This window comes from Chelon labrosus (assembly GCF_963514085.1).
Source record: "Chelon labrosus genome assembly, chromosome: 6".
Taxonomy (NCBI): Eukaryota; Metazoa; Chordata; class Actinopteri; order Mugiliformes; family Mugilidae; genus Chelon; species Chelon labrosus.
In genome coordinates this window covers 21,874,534-21,894,344 of record NC_140342.1, presented here as the reverse complement: position 1 = coordinate 21,894,344, position 19,811 = coordinate 21,874,534, and the positions used below count along the sequence as shown (strand labels likewise).

Below are 19,811 nucleotides of genomic sequence, written 5' to 3'. Positions count from 1 at the left end.
GTAGCTCCCCCTTTGGCCGCCAAAACAGCCCTGACCCGTCCTCTAGACCTCTGAAGGTGTGCTGTCATATCTGGCAACAGGAGTTCAAAGGCCAAGTCAACACCTTGAACCCCTTGTTGTGATTCTCAGACCATTGCCGGACTGCTTTTGCTTTGTGGCAGGGAGCATTATCCTGCTAAAAGAGGCCACAGCTGTCAGGGAATACCTTTTAGTTGTGAGGGTGTACAAGGTCTGCAGCAACGTTTAGGTTTAGGTAGGTGGTATGTGACAGGGATTTCATGATTCGTCAGAGCAGACCACCTTCTTCCATTGCTCTCCAGGGTCCAGTTGTGACGCTCTTGTGTCCGGTCTGCAGCTACATAGCCACATACAAAACAAACTGTGATCTACTCTGTGTTCTGACACCTTTCGACCAGAACAACCTGGACCTTATTTTTGGTATAAAATATGATCGTTTGCTCATTTGGAGTCATTCGGATGATACTTAGAGCCGCGTATATCCATATAGTGGCAGTGAATGGGGCATCGAAAGGCAGCCTCTAAATAACACATTATCTGCTGAGAAACTTGTTCATTTCACCAATATTTTTGTTATGATACACTAGTGCTACTCCCCGTTGAGTCCGGAGTTACCTGTTATCTATTCGCAGACGTGCAGCGGCTTGTTGTTCTTTGGCCAGCTGTTCCTCTCTCTGCCTCCACATCCTCCTTTCAACAAGTTCCTCATCCGTATACTCTGGCTCAAAAAGGGTAAGGACGTCCATCATAAACAAAGTTGTTGTCCACAACCTCAGAATCAGAAAAATATTCAGCCATGTTGCAAAAAACTAGCAGTAGCGAATTACAGGTAAACAAGCTCAGAGATGACATCATCCAGTAGGTCGATCTACAGACCCCGGATGATGATAACAGGTAACTCTGGACTCAACGGGGAATAGCACTAGCGTATCATAACAAAATATTGGTGAAATGAAGGAGTTTCGTGGCAGATAATGCGTTATTTAGAGGCTATGTTTCGGTGCCCCAGTCACTCCCACTATATGGAGATACGTGGCGTTCTGCTGGATCTAAATATCTTACGACGACTCCAAATGACACCAAAGTTATATGGGTGAGTAAAAGATTGTATTTTATGCCAGAAATAATGTCCAGGTTGTAAAAAAAACGGTAGTTTCCCTTTAATTTTTCCAGCTATTTGAGCTACGCTAACACGTCCGTTCAATTAGACCACAGTAAACCCAGGCCATCCATGACCCTGTACCCAGTTTACCGCTTTTCCTTCCTTGGACCACTTTTTGACAGAAACACCCTGCAAGATCTGCAGTTTTGTTGATGCACTGACCCATCACAATTTGTCCTCGACCTTATTGGGGTCACTCAAGCTCATCCACTCGTGCATTTGCCCAACATATCCCACCTACTGGCAGGTACCGAGATAATTTAGATAATCGGTGTTATCTGCTTCAACTGTCAGTGGTCATGTTGTTATGGCTGATCAGTTTAGATGGCTGTATATCAACTTTTTAATTAAATTTAAGAACTATGTATATTTTGGGTAAACAAATGCAAATGAGCAACTTGTTGCTATAAAAGAAAGAAGCAAATCCTCTCATTGGAGAAGCTGAAATCTCATTGCCCATCGTTCAACTCGTTTCTTGTTATCAGAACTTATTCAGAGTTAATCGCACACAAACAGGACACCGACAAAACATCTGTCACACATATTTATTGTAAAAAATACATATAAAAACAATTTCTGAGACATACAAAAGATCGGAGCTTAGAAACAGTATATCGAACAGACAAGGACGAGCCGTCGTTTGTTTTTTTTTCCTCCTGTCTTAAATTGCATTACATATTTACAATTTAATAATAAATAAAATTCAATTTCGTCTTTATACCAGAGTAAAAGGCAGATTGTCCGTTTCTTGTGGATGCAGATACCGCTGTGGTGACTCTTTGAAAAACATTCTTGTCTAAACGGCCTCGAATTGGCGGTTGGGGTGGGGGGCGCGCGGACGCAGCGGCGATTCGAGGCCCGAGGATTTGGGGGCATTTATACAAAACGCCGTCCTTTTGTTTGGGGAGGAGCTAGTTTATACACACACACACACACACACACACACACACACACACACACACACACACAGAGCGTTTAGCTAGCATTGGTAGAAATTGAGGTATTGCACCGCACAGCTTAGAGAGGGGGGGTAAGAAAGTAAAAGAGAGTAATGTGGGGTTTTAGATTGTCTTGTCATCTTTAGCGACAACCCAACCTCCACCGCCTCCCCTCGGAAACACACAAAACACCCCCACCCCTCCCAGCCAAAGTATACAACATCATAACTTATCACCACAGCAAATGTAACACCTAGTGATCGATGCACCCCCTAATCCCACCCTGCCCCGGCCCGATGCACAGGCAAGACTTGAGGCGCCTTTTTTTTTTGTCCTATTCTCCAAATACAAAATATGAGGAAACATGCACAGGGCTGCCCTCTAGTGGCGGGGCAAGGCGTAGCACCTCAGGCTGCAGAACACCATAGGACCAGAGGAGTAAAGAGACCCAGAGGCTGGGGGCAGAGGGGGGGGAAAGGGAGCCTGCATGTGCAACGGGCTCACCTCGCGGCCCGACCTCTAAACCGATCCACGCCGAGTTAAATCGCACGGAACAGATTGACCTTTTTTGAGGCAGGCGGCAAAAGCAATCATTTCATGTTTTTGTTCTTTCCACTGGAGTTTTCCACTGGCCTGTGTGCAACCTGTTTTTCAGACAGCATCTGTCGAGCAGCCTTGTTGGGCCGCCACCACCACCGCCACCACCACCACCTCGAGCTCAGCCCTAAAAAAAAACAAAAAAAACAACCACAACCCCCGTCACCAGGCAAAGGCAATCGTTACACGCAAAAGAAAGGCAAAAGAAAGCCGCTTAACACATTTAGCGATAATCATGAGCAACGTCGTAATATAATAGCAGAAATCCTATTTTGTTTTTTTGTTTTTAAAAAAAAAAGTGGGAGAACGAGGAGAGGAAGATGGGTCGGGGGCTACTTATGTAATAATTAACCATCAGCTGTCCATAGCCTCCAGTGTTGTGGAGAGAGGCGGGCGCCACATGGTGTAAACATGCCCCCCAAAAATACATCCCTCCATCCGTTCGTCCCTTTATCCCCTCCCATGATCCGGCATTAACGGAGCCAGATGGCGAAACTGTCGCTCGGGAGCTGGTCCAAAGAATCCGGACTGCACCCCCTGAGAGAGTTTGGGAATGAGGAGGGAGGAGGGAGGAAGGAGGAGGGGGACAAAAAAATAATAATTAAAAAAAAAACTGGACCATGTCGAGTACCAAAATGCCACGTGTGACTGGACGTCAGCCAGCGACAAACGTAGTTTAAAAAAAAAACAAAAAAACCAAGCAGACCTCTGGGCAATTTACAGTAAACACACACACACACACACACACACACACACACATTTGAATACACTGTCATGCTCAGGACATATCTTGTCCCTGGTCGTCATCTGAACACACACACACACACATATACAAACACACTCACGCAATCTTATCCCAGACCTTATGGAGAAAAAAATAAAGAAAGAAAAATAATAATCAGCCTCGACGGACAAAAGTGCTCAAATCGGTGCCAACGCCGGCGCTACTACCGCCCAATGAAATACCTTCAACCTTCCTAAATGCTCACCAAGTAGCAGCACAGTAAAACTCAGCGCTAACCTACAAGAAACTGACCTGGGGTGGGGAAAAAATAAAGAAAAAGAAAAAAGAAAAGAAGAAGAATGAGCCCCCCCAACACTTCCTCTGAAATGTTCGCTGGGGACAGAAAACATCTATTAACAGCAGCCTCCTCCCCCTTTCACCAAAAACAAGCCCTCAACCTCCAGCTGCTTCAAAAGTAAAGCAACGTTTGTGTGTTCACGCTTTCGGTGTGAGGTCGGATCATTTGGGGCGAGCCGAGGAAAGAAAACATTCATCCGATGCGTGACATGGAACAATACTCTATTTTTTTTTTTTTTTTTTTCCTTTTTCTTTTTTGCAAAATACTTGATAAAATAAAAAGATCCCGTTGGGGAGGGAGATAAAAATACACAGGAGAGGATCCAGAGTAACAGTTAAGGTGATTTTCTTTTTCTTCCTTCCACGGAATAAACGACCGCCGCTCCCGTTCCCGGCGAGGACGTCGAGCGCGAATCTAAATGGTGCGGCGGCCGTCGCAGAGTTTGGCGCGAAAAGGTCGAATGGGACCGATCCGAGAGGAGAGCGTCGCTGACTGCAGCGCTCCTCTTAGGGCTTGACGGGCTCTCCGCTGAAATACTGACGTCTGGGAGGGATGGCGAGCTTTTGTTTGTTCAATTACACATTTTTTTTATTGGGATTTTATTGGGATTCAGTGTAGTCTCCTGTAAGGGCAGAGAGAGAAAGAGAAAGAGGGAAAGAAAAGAGTGGACGTTAGACGAATGAAAGCATGGTACAGTTTCACTTTTAACCTTTCAAAATAATACACTGCCTGGCCAAGGTAAAAAAGTCGACACCTGGATTTAACTAAGCAAATAGATACGAGCCTCCTATCGGATAATTGCTGCATGGGTGATTATCTTTCAGCTGACAACAAGTTATTTAACCCCAACTGATGCAATGAGTAGCTTCTCATTTTCTAAACAACCATGTCTAAAGACACATCCTGTGGTCGTGGAAAAGATGTTAGTCTGTTTGAGAAGGAAACATCTAAGGAGATTGTAGAAACTACTAAAACTGGGTTAAGAACTGTCCAACGCATTATTAAAAACTGGAAGGATAGTGGGGAACCATGGCATCAGGGTAAGAAGAGAGGCAGTAGAAGTGATGCACCCATCATGCCTAGTGTCTACTGTACAAGCCTGTGGGGGCAGTGCTATGATCTGGGGTTGCTGCAGTTGCTCAGGTCTAGGTTCAGCAACATTATGTTGCCCAAAGAATGAGGTCAGCTGACTACCTGAATATACTGAATGACCAGGTTATTCCATCAATGGATCATATTCCAAGATGACAATGCCAGGATTCATGGGGCTCAGATTGTGAAAGAGTGGTTCAGGGAGCATGAGACATCATTGTCACACATGGATTGGCCACCACAGAGTCCAGACCTTAACCCCATTGAGAATCTTTGGGATGTGCTGGAGAAGGCTTTGCTCAGTGGTCAGACTCTCCCATCATCAATACAAGATCTTGGTGAAAAAATGAATGCAACACTGGATGTAAATAAGTCTGGTGACATTGGAGAAGCTTATTGAGACAACGCCACAGAGAATGTGTGCTGTGATCAAAAGTTTTGGCCAGGCAGTGTATGTCTAAAAAACTAAACTAATGTTGAATGGTAGGTCTGACAAAGCAAACACTTAACCTTCACAGAACATTTAAAGTAGATTGATGGATGCTTTTTTAATCCCAAACTGGAAGGTTAACTGTTGTAGCATCAATGTATGTCATAGCAACGACTACAACTGGTTCATGTGTTCTGTGCCGGCATGAAAGGTAATAACTCTCCAATCCAGCAGGTGGCAGTAGCTTGGTACGTCAATAAATTCATTCATGAACCTTTTTTTTTGTCAATTCAGATAGTTGCTGATAAATATACAGAAAATACAGTCAATTGTGATGAGTTGATTATTTTCTTATGTTTATCTGTTGGGTTTCGTTTGACTATAACAAAGTATTTGGAGATATTTGAAGTGCCAATTTTGCCCCAATTTAAAAGACAAAAGGATGAATTAATCACTTAATCAACCACCTCATCAGTCAATAATGGGATTAATTACAAGTTGCCACTCTTGCTTCTTACGTGGACACACCCCCACATGGGTGTTGAGCCTCAACATTTCTTTGGGAGTGTGTAATCACCGTTGAAACAATAACATTTCACGCTTTAACAGTCAGATATTCTGTTCAGAAGAACCTAATTTAACATCTGGGCTCAATGCAGTTCACGTCTGAGGGTTTACACTGCATGTACAAGGGTGTTCCAGTTAAAGACCCACGCTCGTCTATGAAATCCCCCAAAATTATTAAATAGATAATAAATATAGTTAAATTTGTTTACACTTTTATTATGCTGTGGACGTTAGTGGCCACAATAAACTCCAACCACTCATTCATCACGACACATCCTGGCCATTCGCTCGGGTCCAAACACGTACCTGAGTCGGGTTGGTCACTGTGCAGAATACGTGTGTCCCGTGAGTCAATCGAAGGGGTGTTCGGGGCAGCAGGGCTTCACCTTGGACCAGGAGTCGATGCAGCTGCGGGGAGACAGCGAGACGTTCTGATCAGCTCATGTTAATGCGGCAGAGCGTTTAAAGCGCAGAGCCTCCCACGGGTCCCTAATCCACTCACCGGGAGCGTTAAACCAGATTAAATGTAATCACTTTCACCGCGGCCGGGCTGTGAGTACCTTTAAAAAGTTTCGCCGGCTTGTTTGAGGGAGCAGAGATGAGACGTCTGAAGCGACTACTTACATTCATTTACTTTAATCACTGAAGCTGAAACAACGAGCTGACGCTTGATTGACACTGAGCAGATTTAGAGTGACGCCCTGTTTTCACTCTTCTTTTTATTTTTTAATAAATGGAGCAAACGTCAATTTAACCAATTAATCAATACGACAAACGACAAGTTAATCCATAGTTACAAGGATAATTAATCTTTGTCCCACACCCGCTTGCCAGTTCATCGGGTACATTAGGAAAACAAATGCCTCCAAAGCACAGCCTCCAGTTTATTTAACTGGAGGCTGTGCTTTGTGACACAAGTTTCTATTATTTTGACAGCTAAATAACAAAAACACTTCAGAGTTTAACTGAATCCAGTTTAACAGCACCACAAACTACATTAATCCAGTTGAATCACCACCTTTCTGACGCCGTTTCAGCGTAAACTGAACATTGTAACCTTCATGAAGCTCAGATTTAGAGCAGGACCGCTGCATTGGAACGAATTTGCTTTCTCAATAGTACACTCAACGTTTTGGCAAGTGAGTGTCTTTTAATTATTTTTATCCCTTGTCACAGCTCGCAGTGGTTTCTCAAATCTCTCCACAGGGTGGATTAGTGTCAATTACACAGCCACACCTTCAAACTGCCGTGCAGAACCGAAAGTCAAAGCGCTCTGTGAGAAGAATCTGAGACGGACAGGTTGTGCGCTTCATTGGAAATAAACCAACGCCGCAGGTTACGTTGCCGTCGCGTTGGACATGAAAGGCGGGTTCCTAAATCCGTCTGCACTTAACATCTACTTTTAACACGCATTCATGTCCCAGCTCCGACTTATAAATAAAGCGAGCGAACGAGCGGGAGCTTCAAGGCGATACATGGCCTAAACTTGCCGTCTCCTATACTGGAGCTGAAGTGAGAGGAAACTAAAGGCTCCCTGGAAGTTGGTGTGGAAAAAAACAAAACAAAACAAAACAAAAAAAAATAACAAGCATGCTTTGAAACTGAGATTTAGCAAATGAGCTGAAACATGCAAAAACACTGGTGGCCCTTCCACAGCTTCACGGCAATTTATTTTTCCGAGAAGTTTCGAAACGCTCACAAAACTCTTGGCGAACAGATTTAAAATGTAATGAGTCGATTTAACCGGGGGTAAGAGTTGTTAGACTGCACAAACACTCGTTTCGCTCAGTGATGGGAACTTGTCCCATTTTAAAATGTAATGATTCTGAATGACGGCGCCTGCCAGGATAACTTTAGAGCGTCATATCGTGGGAAAGGACACTGGGTTCCCGTCTGTGCAGTAGGAGTAGTAGAGCGCAACTTTTGATTCCTTGTTTTTTTTAAAAGCCTGGCTACCACACTTTCTCAGTTGCAGAAACAACAAAAACAAAAAGGGACCAGAGAGAAGATCTGAGATGTGATTCGTCAGGAACAGGCCGATCAAACCGGCTGCAGGTGCCGACCGTGTCCGGACCAAAAAGTTGCACGTGAACACACCACAAAGCTAAAGGCAGTTACATACTACGGAGTTTGGGAGTTCTCGCAGCTTGTTCTCGACGCATCAACCGGGAAGAACTAACTATTCTGTGATTGGCCTAGAAATTGGAAGTGGGCGTGGTTAATGCGGAAAAGCAGAAATGTGAGCTTCCATCTCTCCTGGGCAGAGATCGGCTATGATTCATCCACAACCTCAGAATCGGAAAAATATTCAGCCATGTTGCAAAAAAAAAACTAGCAGTAGAAAATTACAGGTAAACAAGACGACTCAGAGATGACATCATCCAGGTCAGAGGTTTGTAGGTCAATCTACAGACCCAGGATGATGATAACAGGTAAATCCGGACTCAACGGGGGAATAACACTAGTGTATCATAACAAAATATTGGTGAAATATAAAACAAGTTTCACGGCAGATAATGCGTTATTTAGAGGCTGTGTCTCGGTGCCCCATTCACTCCCACTATATGGATACACGCTGATCTAATTATCTCCTGAACGAGTGCAAATGACACAAAAGTTATATGGGTGAGTAAACGATCGTATTTTATGCTAGAAATAAGGTCCAGGATGTTTAAAAAAAAAAAAAAAAAAAAAAAAAACGGTAGTTCCCCTTTAACAGAAAGCTGGCACATATGTTCTGTATTCTTCACTGACATTGGGGAAATAAAAAGAGCTGATATTAAACGGGAAGCTAGGAAGAGACACAATATGCATTCTTGTGAAAAGTGAAAAGTCAAGACCAAGTACGGTTCAAATACACAGATGTGTTCTTGCCCAGCCTGTTTCATCAGGGACGCTTCCATAGGTAACTTGCGCAGACTTGGAACAGAACGCATTTCGCAGATATCAAGTACACAGCTGCATGAGATTTCGAGTCGAACTTGTCAGCCAGTGCCGATAAATGTCCCTGGCCTCTCCTGAATCACGCCGATCACTTTGTCATGTTTTTATCTATGTTTGTACTGTCTGTCTATATGTTTTTATGTAACATGTTGTGAACCATGATCTACAGTTTGTTTTATTTGTTTTATACTGTATGTTTCATGGTTTGTGTGATGTATGTCATGTGGTGGTCTATAAGTGTAAAGGATGTCCTGCCTCTTAGACTGTAAACCTAGTTTACCTATGGGTACCAATAAAGTAACCTAACCTAACCTAACCTAACCTTGTCTGCAGTTTATTCTTTCTAGATGTTTGTGCTGTCGTTAAAAATATCCGAATGTTCAGATGGGATAAGGGCGAAAAAACAGAAGGGCATTTTGTGTTTTGCCCTTTGTTATTTTGTTTGCTTCCCTTTCTCTCTGTAAGCCAAAGCAGCCAATCACAGCGATCTCTACGACGGACTTGATCCAACGCCAATTAAAGATGCTGAGTTGGTTGAAAGAAAAAAAAAAAATAATAAAAATAACCCAGACAGAAGTGTGACTAGTGCCAACGGTAGGGCTCGGTTTTAAAATAAGTCTATTTTTCAAGTGAACTCATAAAATCCTCAGATCGTTTATATTTATCTTACATACACAACATTTCCTACTTCCCTTTGTTTGAAATCTTGCTCAACAAATCTCGCAACGCCGCGCAGCGAGAAGGAGATTCAAAACACAACAGCCCTGATAGCAACATCGATCCCAAGAGCTGATTGGATTTAAAAAAAAAGTATGACGACAAGCCACATGTGAAACCAGGGGCAAAGAATTGTGGAAACTCCCCAAATCTCTGGAACCAGTGACAAAACTAGTTTTAGTTTTAAAGTAACTGACAGGTTTCTAAATGAACCGAAATACCCGGCATGAGCCAACCGCCTTTCACCGATGGTCAGATGACGGCAAATGGCCGATTAGCAGATGATTTGTAAACACTGAGCTTGGTTACCTCTTATGGTAGACGCAGAGGCAGGCCAGTCTGGCGATGGTCTCCCCCTGAACCAGATCCTCCAAACAGATGGAGCACTCTCCGCTGTCTTTACTGAGCACATCCGCTGTAAATAAACACACACAAAGCAACAATAAGATGCCTTTAAAAAGACACACACACACACACAGCTGCTGGGGCGATTCTGTGACGGGACACTTACTGTTGTACGGTAGGGGAGGTGACGTGAGGCAGCTCAACAGGTGATCCTCAATCCGACCCCCGGGGAAAGGCTTCGAGCAGAAAGGACATCGGATATCTGCAGAGGGCAGAGACACGACAGAGCTGAGATTAACACGCCGTGTCGTGGCGAGATATAAAAGATAGATGATGTGCGCATGAATAACAGCGACATGTCTGTTTGGATACCGCAAAACCATAGAGAGGAGTGGGCCTGTAAATGCTGTGTGCTCTCCTTTTAGAGATGGTGCGAATGATGTTACCGTGAATATAACCGGCCTCTAATGGCTTTATTTGACTGCATGTGCCATTTGAAAACAGTGACTCAGGCCTGAGGGATCCAGAGCCATGCGTGGACGGGGCTGGCATTCGGAAACGGGTGCCTTGCTGCCCTACATCCCCCCCCCCCCCCCCCCTCTCCTCCTCCTCCTCCATCCAAGAGAGCGGGGGCATGCGAAGTTGTGACCCATTTCCCTACACTTGCTAGAGGGCCGGCCCCGGGAGAGCCGCCACGCCGCTGTGTTTTGGCTCAAAATGTCACTTTCGCCGCCACATCGCCACCATCTCTTCTAAACTAATGCAAGGAGAGAGAGTGTGTGTGTGTGTGTATACGTGTGTGTGTGTGTGTGCTTCCTCTGCAAACTCATGTTCTCATTTTAATGCAGCGTTACGACCAAGCGCAGTCGGGCTTGCAGGATATTTCGCACCGACAGCCACTGTCAACAGGCCTTGTGACATGAAAGAGCTCGCATGTCACCACACACACACACACACAAGTTTTTTTTACGCCACAGCTCTGCCTCGCACAATGGGTTCTCTGAAGATTTTTAGTCAGCATGCGAGCACGGGAAAGGAGATTATCTGCGAAGGAATGTAAATGCCTGATATAAGCCATTTTGATTTCAGGCTGGGTTGACTCAGGGTCACACTTGGAGACATTTTAATGCAGCAACATGCCTACCTACCTTCCTTCGCCTTAAAAGGATGATCTTATCCTTTTCTAACTGATATATTTAAGTCATCCATGAATACATATTTCCCCTCAAGGGGTCTGTATTACTATCACTTCCCTCCTACCTCCAGTTTAATATCATTTCTTGTGAAAGCCTCAACAGTCATAACTTAAATGTCGTCATACTGTTTGATCCGATAGTGAGTCATTTCCTAAACTATCAAGCCCCAACACATCCATGACCAGCTTCTAAGGAAAATGACTTCTTGTATGTGAGCTGTCCTGACATTTTCAAACACGTTGCACCACAATTGCTGATGAATATGAGCCAATTTTGGGGGGAAAAATGCACAAATAATGAAAAATATATAGTTATTCAGTACTGATTTACAGTTTAATATGTGTGAACTTACTGCCGTGGCGGTTGTTGACACGGTAAAGGCCGATCCAAGCCTCCGAGACCGGCCGCTGGTGAGTGCCCCGGACCCGGACGGATCGTGCGCCGACGCTGCGGGAGGAAGAGTGGCGGTTCCCGGGCAGCCGCTCGGAAAAAGTGCGGTGGGGCGTGGGGCCTGTCTCCGCTCCGGGCTGGTGCTCAGCCTCGGCCGGAGCCCCCGGGCTTATGGTGCCGTCCTCCTCGGGCCTCCCCTCGCTGGTGTTGTCATCCGCGGGCGACGCCTGGCCGATGCTGGAGGGGATGCTGCCGCTGCTGCTGCTGCTGCTGTGGTGATGGTGGTGGTGGTGGTGGTGGTGGTCGGCGGGGCTGCCGTCGGCGCTCGCCCCGTGCTGCCCCAAGTCCGAGTCGCTGCCTTCCTCCGACCGGCTCCGGTTGGCCTCGGTCTCCTCGAAGCTCACGGAGAAATCGACGACGAGGCTGGTGGGCCTGGTGCAGCGGGTCCGCCGATACGAATCTCTCTTCGTGCCATCTTTTCCGAAAGGAGAGGGAAGCGGGTCTTCCTGTATGCGACTGGCTCTCGTCCCCATCTCTAGCGGGCTAGCTAATTCCGCTGGCTAGCTTCCTCAAAGCCGAAGATCGAGCGGACGGGTTCACCTCGAAACGACCCCTTTAACCGTCAAAAGTGTTCGCCCGGGAGCTTTGAACGACAACCGCTGCCTGGCAACCGAGCTCGGCGAAGAGGGTGGCTGTGGTTCGGCGTTGTCCTTCTCCGGCCTCAGTTTGTCCTCACTGTCCACATTTTCCCTTTCTTTTTTGACGTGCCCGTTTCTCGTTGCTGCTGCAGCGGAAATAAAGCATTCTCGCTTCCTCTTTGAGCCGCGCACAAGTGATTACGGTAACGTCACCGCGTTTATTAAACGAGTGTGTGGTTTTAACATTAAACACATAAAAAGTGTTTATAATATTGTTTTTATTTATCTACTATTATATATTTTCTACCAAACAAATATTGGCTTTTATTTTACTTGATAGATGATTATTTTCTGGTAGGCCCCATTATATGTGGTATTACGGTAAAAACGTACACAGTAAAACTGACCAATCAGCGCTCTGTAAGCCTCTGTAGCCTCTGTAGCCCGGAAGTCTGCAGCAGCACTTAAACGGTTAGCTTTTCCAGGCAACGCACACACGTAATGACACCGGGTTAAACTCAAACTAAACCCTGAAGACGCTGCTGTTCGTTGTCAGCGGGTTTCCTGTGGAGTTTAAACTGTGTGGGTTGTTTTTTTTGCGGTGAGTTTTCTGCGTCTTACGTGGGTACCCGCAGCTAACCACCATCACCACCACGCCTATGCAAACTTGAGTCATTCTGAAGAAATAGTCTGCTTGGAAACGTCGTCCTAATGTCAATTTATAGGATTTTACTTCCGTTGCTAATGTATGTTTTTAGTTTAAAAGTCTTGTTTACTTCCCCCATAACTGTATTTTAAATATAAGCTTTACCAAAGCTGTAAAACTTCTTTATTTATTACTTTCTTTCCAGTTTAAATCGTTTTATTTTGGTGTCTAGCTGAGTTTGTAATGCACAGAAATCTCACCTTTTCTACATTTTATTAAATTATAATGTCCCAATAAGACCGTCTTCTCTGTTTTAAATTTTTGCTGACCAGGTTCAGACTTTGCGCCCCATGATATGACTTCCCTGAGCAATACACCCTTAAGTACAATAGTACAATGGTTGTTTAAACAGTCGGAGGAATGCTGCTGAGCTGCTTATCTCCACTCTTGATGCTCTCTGGGATTATAAACCTTGGGAGGAGCAGCTTGTGTTGGCCGTTGACTTTCTGGATTGATGTGTTTTTCTGCAGAAATGAAGGCGCTGACTTTGCAGCAAGCAAATGTGGCCCCAGGCGAGCAGCAGCGGCAGGTCACATACGGGAGAAGCTTGACTTCCAACTACTCTCCTGTCAGCCTGGAGAATAAGTTCTTAGCTCAGACCTCCACGGTGATGCCTCAGCAAACCTGCTCTCCGCTCATAAACCTGGCAGCTTCCTCTTCCCCCTCTCTCCAGCCCTCCAGGCTGTCTTCCACGTCGTCCTCCCTTCTCTCCGCCTCTTCCTTAGCTGCATCCCTCTCCTCACCCCTCCTCAGCACCCAGAACAAGCTCCTAACTACTGAGTCACCTCGCCTCTCCTTTTCCCTGACCTCCACTGTCCTTACTGACTCCTTGCTCCCCGCGTCCAGCGCTCCTCTGCTGAGTCACTTTTCCCAACCGTCTTCATTCGTCCATCGTGCTCTGGGCGGAGAACAGGAAAGAGGTGGTGGAGGAGATGTTGACCAAGATGAAATATCTGAAGAGATGGAAGCCTGTTTTGAAGAAACAAGTGGGGTATGAAGTAGTCCTCATTTATCTAAACTAAAAATGCGTTGTTATTTAAACAGCTTGAAGCACCCAGCGTGTCTGTATTACTGTTTTAATGTGGCTAATTTATCATTTGCAGTGTTCAGATGAAGACGATGATGTGTTGTCTGAAAGGGAGGAGGAAGTGGAGGGGGCAGATGCAGGGAGAAGCATGGAGTTGCCTGTGGTTGAAACTGAGCTGGGGAACCAGGAACTTGAAGAAACTATTGTTGTCAAACAGGAGGAATTTGCAGAGTTGGAAAGTGGAAATGAAGAAGCAGAAGAGGAGCTGACAGATAAAAAGGTACAAGAAGATATTTCACACTGCGTATACATAGACTGTCCTCAGAATGACACGTCAAGTTTAGCATTTAAGTGTATTTGTGCTACCAGATTATACCCCTGAGTGCTGATTTAATAAAACTCTAACCTCCTGTCTGTCTGTCTTTCTGTCTTCCCTTCAGTATCACCTGTTGAACATTGTGTGTTGCTCACTGGTTAACAAGAGCACACCTCCAGGTCAGAAGGACTGGGACTCAGAGACCAGCGTTTGGACCAAGATTATAAATCTAGCGAAAGACATTTCTGTCCATGACCCACAGTTTCTTCTCAAGGTGTGTTTTCATGTTTACTTTAACTTTAAACTAAATAATGCTCCAACTCTTTATCATCAACTAATCTCTTTATTTGTGGGAAATTCGGTGTCCACTAGCTTCATCTCATAGAAACAGATACAGAGATATTTAAGGTATATAATATATACAGTATTGGCAGCAGTGACCAAAGTCCAGTTGTTTCCTCACAGGGAGGCGTTGCGTAGTCTTATTGCCTATAGGGACCAGTTGCTGAAATCAATATCAATAGATTTTAAAAAGCTTTATATTAGCCAGCTGTACTCACATACAAGGAATTAGCTCTCTGCATTTGTAACCCATCCCGCTGCAAATGCTAAGTAGTCTGCACTTATGTAGCGGTTGTCAAAGCTCTTTATAGTGTTTCTCATTCACGCACTCACACACACTCACAGACCGGTGATGGAGGCTGCCATGCAAGCTGCTTGCCCGTGATTGGGAGCCACTTTGGGCTCACCTTCAAACTGTCAGCCCCGCGTTCTGGTGGACAACCTGCTCTACCACACTAACCAAAGTTTCTTGTCTAAAACATGTCCTTTAACTCTTAAAAAAAAAAATTGGATCGGCAAATTGTTGCAGTGGTTAAGTCCAGCTTTTTTCACCTTAGGCGGTTGGCAAAAGTTAAGCCCTTCCTCACACATCAGCACTTTGAGACAGTAATCCATGCCTTCCATCACATCCCGGCTGGATTACTGTAACGCACTTTATTTAGGGGTCAGCCAGTCGTCCCTCGCACGTCTCCAGTTGGTCCAGAATGCTGCTGCTCGCCTCTTAACTGGAGGACGCAAGAGGGAGCACATAACTCCCACTCTGGCCTCCCTCCGCTGGCTGCCTGTGCACTTTAGAGTCCATTTTTAAGATTCTTTTATTTGCTTTTAAATCTTTAAATGGTCTCGCTCCTCCTTACCTCTCTGAGCTTCTACACCCTTACACTTCTGCTCGGTGTCTCAGGTCAGCTGATCAGCTGCTCCTAGAGGTACCAAGGTCTAAATGGAAGCTCAGAGGGGACAGAGCTTTCTCTGTTGCTGCTCCCAAATTGTGGAATGACCTACCACTCCACATCAGACAAGCGCCCTCCATTTTTTAAAACTGGTCTTAAAACCCATTTTTATTCCTTGGCCTTTAACCCAGCATGATACTCTGTTTTTCTGCTTTTGTTTAGTGCTTTTATTGTTTTTATTGTTTTATTGTTTTTAATAGTTTTTCTCACCTATGTGCAGCACTTTGTTTCAACTGTGGTTGTTTTTAAAGTGCTTTATAAATAAAGTTGAGTTGAGTTGAGTTAAAAGATTGGTCAACTTTTCCATGAACATTATGAAATCACCACTATTTTCTGGGAGTTCTGTTGCTGGGAACAAGGAAAGGCTTCCTCAGGTATCTTCTTCCTGGATTTTTTATTTTTTTTTTTAAAACATATCGCTGACCTGAACCCAAGCACTCCACCCATGCAGGTTAGGTGCCCTCCTCAAGGGCATTTCACTTATGGATGTAGCCGCCCCAGCTCTGCTTCTCTCACCGCTCTAACCTGTTTATATATTGGCGCATCAGTGAGAATAAGCAAAGCAGACAAACTCCATACATAGCAGCAAGGAGTTAGAATAATTTTCATCATTTTTTTCCCGTCCAGGTGGCACTTTACACTCGTCAGAAGCTAAACATCCGCATCACAGCGAACTTCTTGCTGGCTCTGGCTGCCAATCTGCCCTCAGTCAAGCCCCATGTCCGCAGCTACTTCTGCGCGGCCGTGCAGCTGCCCTCCGACTGGCTGGAAGTCGTCAGGATCTACAGCACAGTAGGTCTCATTGTGCATTTACCGTATGGTGCGGTCACGGCAACGTTTCAGTTCTGCCTAACCACTAGGATTGCCTGTTTCCCTGTTTCCAGTGCTTCAGCCGCTCCCTGCCGATGTGCCTGAAGAAGGCCATGGCCGACAAATTCAAGCAGTTCAGCGAGTATCAGCTGGCTAAATACAACACACGCAAGCACCGCTGCAAACACAACCGCAACAGGCGCAACGCGAAGGTACATGTATATTGTAGCTGATCTCTGCGTCTTGTCTTTTCGTAAACACACCATGCTTCATGTGGTTTCTATATGAGAGCTGCTGACTCATTTCTCTGAATTACCGCTCGCTGCATACATATGACCCACATAGCCTTTCTTGATGTTTGTTGATGTTTGCTCCGAATACTTTGTCTGTCACTTCCAGAAGCCGACTGATGACCAGATCGGTCAGTGGTCGAACATGGTCCTAATGGATAAATTTGCCCTGAGGCTGTTTGTAAGTTTCCATTTTCCAGGTTCCTGTTAATATTCGGTATGGGTCTGCTTTTAATAGCAAGGAGCCTATCCCAGCTGTCACTGGGCGAGAGTAGGGGTACACCCTGGACAGGTCTCCAGTCTATCACAGCTCTAACACAGAGAGACAGACAACCATTCACAGTCAAAAAACTAACAAATATTCATTTAGAACAATTGAAAAACTCTTTTAAATATTGCTTTTATATTTAACATTTTATATTTAATGCAGTGTTTTGTGCGTGGAGCATCACACTGCTGTTTAAATACTGTCTGACACTGGCTTATATGTGCAGTTGAAGACAGAGAGCAACATAGAGGTGGTGGACAAGAAGCAGAGCGAGTTCAGCGTGAAGAAGATGATCGAGAAGCTTCACATTAAAGAGCCGGCTGAACACGTCATGGCCATTCTGGGGAAAAAGTGAGTACGGGTTGACTTTAGAAGCTGAATTTAGTTGTTATCACGGAAAAGACCGGAGGAGAAGCTGGAGCTTGCAGAGCTGGAGGTGTCGAGGTTTTCTCTGGGCGTGACCAGGATGGGTGGGATCAGGAATGAGTACACTGGAGGGACAGCTCATGTGAGATGTTTCGGGTGAGATGGTTTGAACATGTTCAAGGGAGGGATAGTGAGTATATTGGCTGAAGGATTATGAGGTTAGAGCTGCCAGGCAGGAGGTCTAGACGAAGACCAAAGAGGAGGTTTATGGACGTAGTGAAGGAGGTTGGTGTCAGAGAAGAGGATACAGAGGAAAGGGCAAGTTGGAAGCAGGTGATTCGCTGTGGCAACCCCTGAAGGGAACAGCCGTAAAGAAAAGAGGAAGAAAAAGTATTTAGTTATTATCACATAGAACAAGTACAAGAACAAGTACACATATTAATATAACATTCACCTGCAATCTGTCTAATTAAGTTTACTACATTTTGATTTATCATCTTCTCTATATAAACCTACGAGGACACATTATAATGCAGTCATAAGCAAGTGTCTTTAAATCCACTGTATTGTACGGATTTATGTCCTGCATATTTGCACATATGATCTGATTTATCCGAAATAAACTAGTGCTGAACCACAGATAATTATTCTAATAATGTTCTAGACAAACTTGCCTTAAAGATTATGTGTTTCAAGTTGTTTTTTTTTGTCTTTTATTCACTTGTTAGTAGACAAATATACTTGCTTTATTCATTCATTCATTTATTTTCTGTAACCGCTTGTCCTCTGGAGGGCGGTAAGAGGGCTGGAGCCTTATCGAAGCTGTCACATTATACAAATGTATGTTATTATTATTCGAAAAATGCAACACAATGACAAATACTGTGCAGAATATACTAGAATAATCTCAAAGGTACTGCATGCTCAAAAAATATGCTGCGTCTGCCTTTGGCGAGGAGGGCTCTTTGTATCAGCCCATTATTTGTACCTTAAACAAAAAAAGTAGTGATGGAGAAGCAGGACAAATGTGTCTGGTTAGTTTTCCATTTTAAAATGTTTTGTGGTTGTTTTTCCTCCAGGTATCCCGCTGACATCAAGGCCTTCACACGCAGTGGAATAAAGGGCACCTGGGACCGGGAGAGAGCCGGGAAGCGAATGAGGCTCAAAGAGCCGCAGACGTGGGAACGGCTGGTCAGTCTGGAGGGCAACAAGGCCGCCACCTGGGAGAAGCTCATAGGTCTGTAAAGAAAGTGAAAGCTCCAGCTCGTCTTCAAAGTGAGCAACATGAGCGGGGCCTGCTGGTCAGAGCAGCGTAACCACTGCATCAAAGTACATGAAGATGGGGGGGGGGGATTACTGTCAGTTATTCTTGTTTGTTCTGGTTTTCTTCACTGACTCACAATTTTGCATCTGGCTCAGAAACTGGGTCAAACATTTAGTGAAACAGGTGATTCAGATATGGTGCAACAAGCTTTAACTGACACATAAGACACATAACTCTCAAGACATGTCCATGATTACACACTGTGACAGATAAAGTCTCTTCTGTGCAGACGGTAAGTCTCTCCCGTTCATGGCCATGCTGAGGAACCTGAGGAACATGATCACTACGGGCATCAGTGAGGCTCATCACAAGAAGATCCTCAGCAGACTCACCAATGAGGTGAGAGGACACACCTTAACGAAGCAAGCCACGTTAGTTCTTTACCAAATAAATCCTTTCTAAAGCACTTCATTAAATTCCCTGTGACTTTGTGTGTTTACAGAAAGCCGTTATTCAGAGCCGACAGTTTCCTTTCAGATTCCTCGCTGCCTACAAAGTCATCATGGAGCTCCACGCTGTGGGTGAGATACATCGAGGTTTTTTTTCAAGGCGAGATAAAAACAGGAAGTACTCAGATCCAGATAACACAGTGTTAATGAAAATACTCGCGTAAAAGCACTGCACTGAAATGTTATAAGGAATTTATATATCCAGTCTTATATGTAACTATTGACAGAGTATTAAAAGGCCCTTGTAACACCGATCTGGTCCTTCAGCTTCTGCATCCCTGAAGGCAATCCCCAGCGCTAAAGACATCCTGGTGGACATCCTGAAGAAGTTTCCCAAAAGCAAGCGCTACAAGTCTCTGGAGTGGGAGAAGGCTTCAAGGAACAGAACGAGAATGGCGCTCGGCGCGCCGTTTGTCTGCCGGTTGTACCATGCGAGGAAGGCCCAGCTGCTAAAGGCCAAGTAGGAGGACTTCTTTTGAATTTTCTTAATTTTGCAAGTATGCCTGGTGCATTGTTTTTTGTAAAAAATTTTATGTAAGCAATTTTTTTGCACTGCCTGGCAAAAAAAAAAGTCTCCACCTGGATTTAACTAAGCAAATAGGTAGGAGCCTCCTATTGGATAATTACTGCATGGGTGATTATCTTTCAGCTGGCAACAAGTTATTTAACCCCAACTGATGCATTGGCATGCATCAAGCGGAGCAAACATCTAAGGAGATTACAGAAACTACTAAAACTGGGTTAAGAACTGTCCAACGCATTATTAAAAACTGGAAGGAGAGTGGAGAACCATCGTCTTCCAGGAAGAAATGTGGTCAGATTGATTGTGATCGGCGATCACTTAAACG

The 19,811-nt window shown here is 44.7% G+C and overlaps 2 protein-coding genes across 4 annotated transcripts in view; one reads left to right on the top strand and one right to left on the bottom strand.

Moving 5' to 3' along the window:
- Nucleotides 1-1,711: 1,711 nt before the first annotated feature.
- LOC311490097 (uncharacterized protein) lies at nucleotides 1,712-12,306 on the bottom strand. Its single transcript, XM_084547455.1, has 5 exons — nucleotides 11,440-12,306; nucleotides 10,058-10,153; nucleotides 9,856-9,961; nucleotides 6,193-6,294; nucleotides 1,712-4,419 (listed from the first exon to the last, which is right to left on the bottom strand). Exons 1-4 carry the CDS (start codon nucleotides 12,008-12,010, stop codon nucleotides 6,237-6,239), a joined length of 831 nt encoding a protein of 276 aa, XP_084403581.1. The 5' UTR covers nucleotides 12,011-12,306; the 3' UTR covers nucleotides 1,712-4,419; nucleotides 6,193-6,236.
- A 252-nt stretch (nucleotides 12,307-12,558) lies between these two features.
- tep1 (telomerase-associated protein 1) overlaps nucleotides 12,559-19,811 on the top strand; it is a 29,312-nt gene continuing 22,059 nt past the window's right edge. Inside the window, exons 1-12 of one of the 3 annotated variants that reach the window (XM_084546835.1) lie at nucleotides 12,559-12,697; nucleotides 13,292-13,812; nucleotides 13,925-14,128; nucleotides 14,289-14,438; nucleotides 16,084-16,248; nucleotides 16,341-16,478; nucleotides 16,666-16,737; nucleotides 17,051-17,175; nucleotides 18,270-18,427; nucleotides 18,744-18,853; nucleotides 18,957-19,035; nucleotides 19,231-19,423. In XM_084546835.1, the coding sequence (XP_084402961.1) occupies nucleotides 13,294-13,812; nucleotides 13,925-14,128; nucleotides 14,289-14,438; nucleotides 16,084-16,248; nucleotides 16,341-16,478; nucleotides 16,666-16,737; nucleotides 17,051-17,175; nucleotides 18,270-18,427; nucleotides 18,744-18,853; nucleotides 18,957-19,035; nucleotides 19,231-19,423 (1,913 nt within the window). In that variant the 5' untranslated portion in view covers nucleotides 12,559-12,697; nucleotides 13,292-13,293. Of the gene's footprint in view, nucleotides 12,717-12,985; nucleotides 13,813-13,924; nucleotides 14,129-14,288; nucleotides 14,439-16,083; nucleotides 16,249-16,340; nucleotides 16,479-16,665; nucleotides 16,738-17,050; nucleotides 17,176-18,269; nucleotides 18,428-18,743; nucleotides 18,854-18,956; nucleotides 19,036-19,230; nucleotides 19,424-19,811 lie in introns of those variants that run through there. The other 2 variants (XM_084546834.1, XM_084546833.1) reach the window with 2 other exon arrangements.

Coding starts and splice junctions, on each gene's coding strand:
- LOC311490097 (XM_084547455.1), bottom strand. CDS start 12,010: ATGGGGACGAGAGCCAGTCGCATACAGGAAGACCCGCTTCCCTCTCCT. Junction 10,154..11,439: donor TGTCAACAACCGCCACGGCA/GTAAGTTCACAC, acceptor TGCCCTCTGCAG/ATATCCGATGTCCTTTCTGC. Junction 9,962..10,057: donor ACCTCCCCTACCGTACAACA/GTAAGTGTCCCG, acceptor GTTTATTTACAG/CGGATGTGCTCAGTAAAGAC.